The following is a 5155-nucleotide window of genomic DNA, read 5'->3' on the forward strand; positions in this document are numbered from 1 at the left end:
CAGGTGTGACAGGTGTGTCAGACATCTAAGGTGTGACAGGTCTGTCAGGTGTCTCAGATATTTCAGGCGTGACAGGTGTGACTCACCCTCCCAGATGGCGTCTCGACCGCGGATCACTCTGAACTTGAGTCGTCGGTCCAGCAGACCTTTCTGGACTCGACAGCCAGCAACAGGAACCTTCTTCTTCCCCACGGTGACATCAAAGATGGCGAGCACCGCGGCTTCACCTGGACGAGCAGAGACGGAGAGAAACCGTTCCTGTCAGGTCCGAGTTGTTTCTCTGGTTGACAAGCAGGACTTATTACGTGTCTCACAGAGAGGACGACTACACTTCATATACAGAAATATTGCACATCAGCGGGGAGACCTCAAACCAGAGACATCCGCTGATCCCCATCCCACTAATGTTTATATTATATATATACTGATATTGATTACGTATAAGCAGTTACAGATGAATAGGCCACGCCCACTTCTGCCAATCAATATGGCCCTTCAGACTTTGGCTACCACTTGGCCCCAGAGCATGAACACCAAATAAGGTCAAGTGCGGTCCACTGGATTTTCAGGGACATATTTTTGTTTTTTTCCTGTTCATTGAGAGTCACTTCCTGTTCAGTGGGAATCCCGTTATTTACCTACCTTTTATCGAAATTCAATGAAACTTGGTCGGTTTGTTTAGATCGTCTTTTAAAGTGTTTCCACTAAGTTTAATCAAGTTTTTTGGCAGCCATATTTTTTGACCAATCTGTCTCGTTGATAACAGAAAGTTGCATTTTTATCTGAAGTCAATCATCATGGTCCAAAGGGCATTTTTGTAGAGGACATAGAGCTAGACTTATGAGTCAAATTTAACATCAATACGGCTTTTGATATGATCTTTGGAGGGGGGGGGGTTTGGGCTGAGTAGTCGTCGTTGAGCAGTATCGTGTGTGGGCGGGGCTGACCGGAGCTCCTCGCCATGATGCCGGCTCTCATGCTGCATCGTGTTAGTTGTTCTGTTTGTGTAGATTAGCACTCTGTCAGTATCTGCAGACGGTTTTTGTCTTTTCTGTTATCTTCGTGCTTTTATTACCATCTGACTTGAGGAAGCTCAAATGTCGCCACACTTCAATTTGAAACTAAAGGGAGGATCAGTATCGCCTAGCGAGGAGCCTTTGCTTCGTCTAAGTTACGTTGGCGAGCTGTCTCTAGTCTCGGACATGACGTAGGACGTTGAACATGTATTGATGTGGCACGTCGAGCAAGCGAAGTCAAAAGTAGATTACGCCCCCGACTTTCAAAAAGAGTATCCCGGTTCATTTTTCATCTCATCGCTTTGAATCTCACATATTTTTTATTGATTTTTTACTGCCTCGCGATGCATCGTTACGATCCAAAGTTGCAGTTTAGTTTATTATCAAAAAGGATGAGAAGTGCACGCTGCGTACAATTGCTGAAAAAAACAATTCAAACGCACAGTTTTTCTAATGTCACAACCTTTGTGTGAACACTGAAAATTATTGTGGATCAGTAAAGATCGGTTCTGTCCCGAGACGGCGGGACGTCCTCTCAGGGGCTTTTTTGTCTTTTCAATCAGAAACAAGAAATGAAAGTGATTTTATGTAGAAGAGCAGCGGCAGAGTTTCTCACCGATGATGTTCTCAGACACGACCGGAGGCAGCTTCCCGCTCAGCTCGTCCTTCAGCTCGTCCATCAGTTTGTAGATGACGTTGTGCAGCCTCAGCGGGACGCCGCGTCTGTCCGCCAGCTGCTGGATCCACCTGCTGGCCGCCACGTTGAAGCCGTAAATGGAACCTGGCGAGAAGGACAGAGGGTCAGAGACACTTCCTGTCGGAACCGATTGCGGTTTCTCCATCGTTTTCATCAACGATATCATTTACCACATTACAGAAACACACATCCATAACGTTCACACTCACACCGAGACGACCGCCAACACAAACACAACGATTTAACTCTTTGACGGCTGACAAACACAAAAGGAATGGTGCACGTTTGGTGATGTTTGTTTTGGGAGCCCGCAGATTTGGAAAGTTTTCTTTAAAAATCACAAAAAAATGTTTAAAGAAAAAAAAGCTCCGACAGGTTTTTTAAATAACCAACAGGAAACCAAACCACAAACAACGTTAACACCAAATTAAAAATAAACTATTACTAATAACATCAATAATAATAATTATTGGTCTGGCGAACTGTCCCGGGTGACCCCGCCTTTCAAGCGGTTACAGAAAATGACTGACTGATTGATTAATAATAATTATTATTATTATAGCCAAAAAAACAATTAAAAAAACACCAAAAAGTGTGAAAGAAAAAAAAATCACCTAAAGTTTGAAAAACAAAATTACAAGAAATTTAAAGGAAAATAAAAAAAGGTTTTCAAAGAAACAAAAGACAAAAGTTTTTAAAAATCACCAAACATGAAAATAACAAAACTTTTTTTCCTTCACAGGTTCGGGCCGAGTCCCCAAATGTCCTCCAGTCCCGGAGACGCCTCCGGACCGCTCCTCGTTACCTTTGAACGCGTCGGCCATGTTGACGTCGGTCTCTGAAACGTCTCCGATGCCGAAGTGGATCACGTCCAGCTGACACTGCTGCTGGGCGTCGTACGTGTCCAGGATGTTGAGGATGGTCTCCACGGAGCCGTCCACGTCACCTGCAGGTCAAAGGTCACAGTCATGGAAAAAAAACCTGCCAAAAATTTTAAAAGAAAGAAAAAAAATCCCCAAATATCTTTAAAGAGCAAAATATTGTTCCAAAAATGACAAAAGTTTAAAGAAAAAAAAGCCAAACATCTCAAAAGAAAAAACAAAACTGAAACTAAAACAAACTATCAGAGCGTGTGCGTGTGTGTGCGTGTGCGTGTGTGTGCGTGTGTGCGTGCGTGTGTACCTTTGATGATGAGCGGCAGGCTGTTCTCGGCGCTGTCCGTCTTCTCGCTCGGCCTGGCGGCAAACTTGCTCTTATTGGCCTGGTACAGCAGCGACTTCCTCTTCCTCCAGCTCAGGTGAGTAAGCCCCTCCCTCTCCTTCCTGTACTCCTCCAGGTGTTGTTTCTGTTTGAGCTCGATGACGCCCTGCTCCTCCTGCAGCTTCAGCTGCTCCTCCTCGTACCTCCTCCACTCCACCACCTCCTTCGCTTGCTGCTGCTCCGCCACAGACAGACAAACTCTTTATTCACTGCACACGCACACGCCGCTGCACACGCACTCACTCACACACGCACATACACACGCACGCACACACACACACGCACGCACGCACACCACTGCACATACACGCACACTCACACACATACTCTCACACACACACACACACACACACACACACACACACACACACACACACACACACACTCACACACACACTCACACATTCACACACACTCACACACACACACTCACACTCACACATACTCACACACACACTCACACACACACTCACACACTCACACTCACACACTCACACTCACACATACTCACACACACACTCACACACACACTCACACACTCACACTCACACATACTCACACTCACACATACTCACACACACACACACACACAGTAGAGTGCTCTGTGGTGTGTTTGCAGTCAGACAGCAGGGGGCGACACACTCACGGTTGTCATGGTTACAGTCTGAGGTCTCACTCATCAAACATCTTCAGAAAACTAAAAACAAAAACAAACGGATCGCCTGCAGAGACAGGAGGGGGACGACGGGACGGACAGGTGACCTCCGAAGACTCGAGCGGGTTTTGTTCTCACCTCAGACTCGACCTCCAGGATGACCTCGCCGGCGGACGGCAGCTCCTTCCAGCCCACCACCTCCACCGCCGCGCTCGGCCCCGCCTCCTTCACCGCTTGCCCGTTCTCATCAAACAGGAAGCGTACTTTGGCCCAACTCCTCCCTGCCACCAGCACGCAGCCGCGCCGCAACGTCCCCCGTTGCACAATTGCCGTCGTTACAAGACTGAGGACACAGGACATAACCATCAGATCAGAACCAGAACCAAGAGTCACATCTAGAAGCTACAGAACCAGAGTCACAGCTGGACCCCCATGTGGAACCCATGCAGTAGAACCACGGTTCTGTCCCGATGACTCACCCTTTGCCTCGGTCGGTGCGGCTCTCGATGACGAGTCCCTCCACGGCGCCGCTCGGCTCAGCCTTCAGCTCCAGAACTTCTGCCAGCGCCACCGTGGCCTCCACTAGAGCCAGCAAGTTGTCGCCCTGACGACAACGACAACAACAACAACAACAACGACAACGACAACATCATAGATAACAAACATCAACAACAACAAACATCAACAGACGTGCTGACTCGGACTCGCTGGTGGCGGCTCACCTTGAGCGCAGACACGTGGATGGCCTGAACGTCTCCTCCGAATTCTTCGCAGACGACGTCGTGAGCGAGCAGCTCCTGTTTCACCCTCTGAGGGTCGGCCTGACGCTTATCACACTTATTCACCGCCACGATCAGCGGCACTGCGACGCCACGGAGACGAGAAGTAAACACATCACAGGAACAGGAAGTAAACACACCACAGAGACAGGAAGTAACATCAGAGTAGAAACACGGCAGAAACACTGTAGAAAGCCGTGTGGTGTTCAGCCCTCAGCCGTGTCTGCCAGGTGGCGCTCGTACCTTTGGCTCTCCTGGCGTGCCGTATGGACTCGACCGTCTGGTTCATGACGCCATCGTCAGCCGCCACCACTAGGACGACGATGTCGGTGGCGTCTGCTCCACGGGCTCTCATGGAGGAGAAGGCGGCGTGACCCGGCGTGTCCAGGAAGGTGATCTTCTCACCTGTAGGCAGCTGGACTGGGAACAAAACCCACAGCAACAGTTTATCATACGTGATTATATGTGTGTGTGTGTGTGTGTGTGTGTGTGTTTTTATGTGTGTGTGTGTGTGTGTGTTTTTATGTGTTTTTATGCGTGTTTTTGTGTGTGTGTTTTTATGTGTGTGTGTTTTTATGCATGTTTTTATGTGTGTGTGTGTGTGTTTTTCTGTGTGTGTTTTTGTTGTGTGTGTGTGTTTTATGTGTGTGTGTGTTTTTATGTGTGTTTTTATGCATGTTTTTGTGTGTGTTTTTATGTGTGTGTTTTTTATGTGTGTGTGTGTGTCTTTTTATGTGTGTGTGTGTGT

The 5155-nt window shown here is 47.8% G+C and overlaps 1 protein-coding gene across 1 annotated transcript; it reads right to left on the reverse strand.

The window, feature by feature from the left end:
• Nucleotides 1-23: 23 nt before the first annotated feature.
• On the reverse strand, nt 24-4856 carry mtif2 (mitochondrial translational initiation factor 2; the record flags this gene model as incomplete). Its single annotated transcript, XM_042514969.1, has 8 exons — nt 4651-4856; nt 4351-4490; nt 4108-4232; nt 3767-3971; nt 2896-3148; nt 2519-2659; nt 1633-1797; nt 24-227 (listed from the first exon to the last, which is right to left on the reverse strand). Coding segments are annotated over exons 1-8 (1345 nt in total), but the record flags the coding sequence as incomplete, so codon positions are not given.
• Between the last annotated feature and the right edge of the window lie 299 nt (nt 4857-5155).

Source organism: Plectropomus leopardus, unplaced genomic scaffold (assembly GCF_008729295.1).
Source record: "Plectropomus leopardus isolate mb unplaced genomic scaffold, YSFRI_Pleo_2.0 unplaced_scaffold1715, whole genome shotgun sequence".
NCBI lineage: Eukaryota > Metazoa > Chordata > Actinopteri > Perciformes > Serranidae > Plectropomus > Plectropomus leopardus.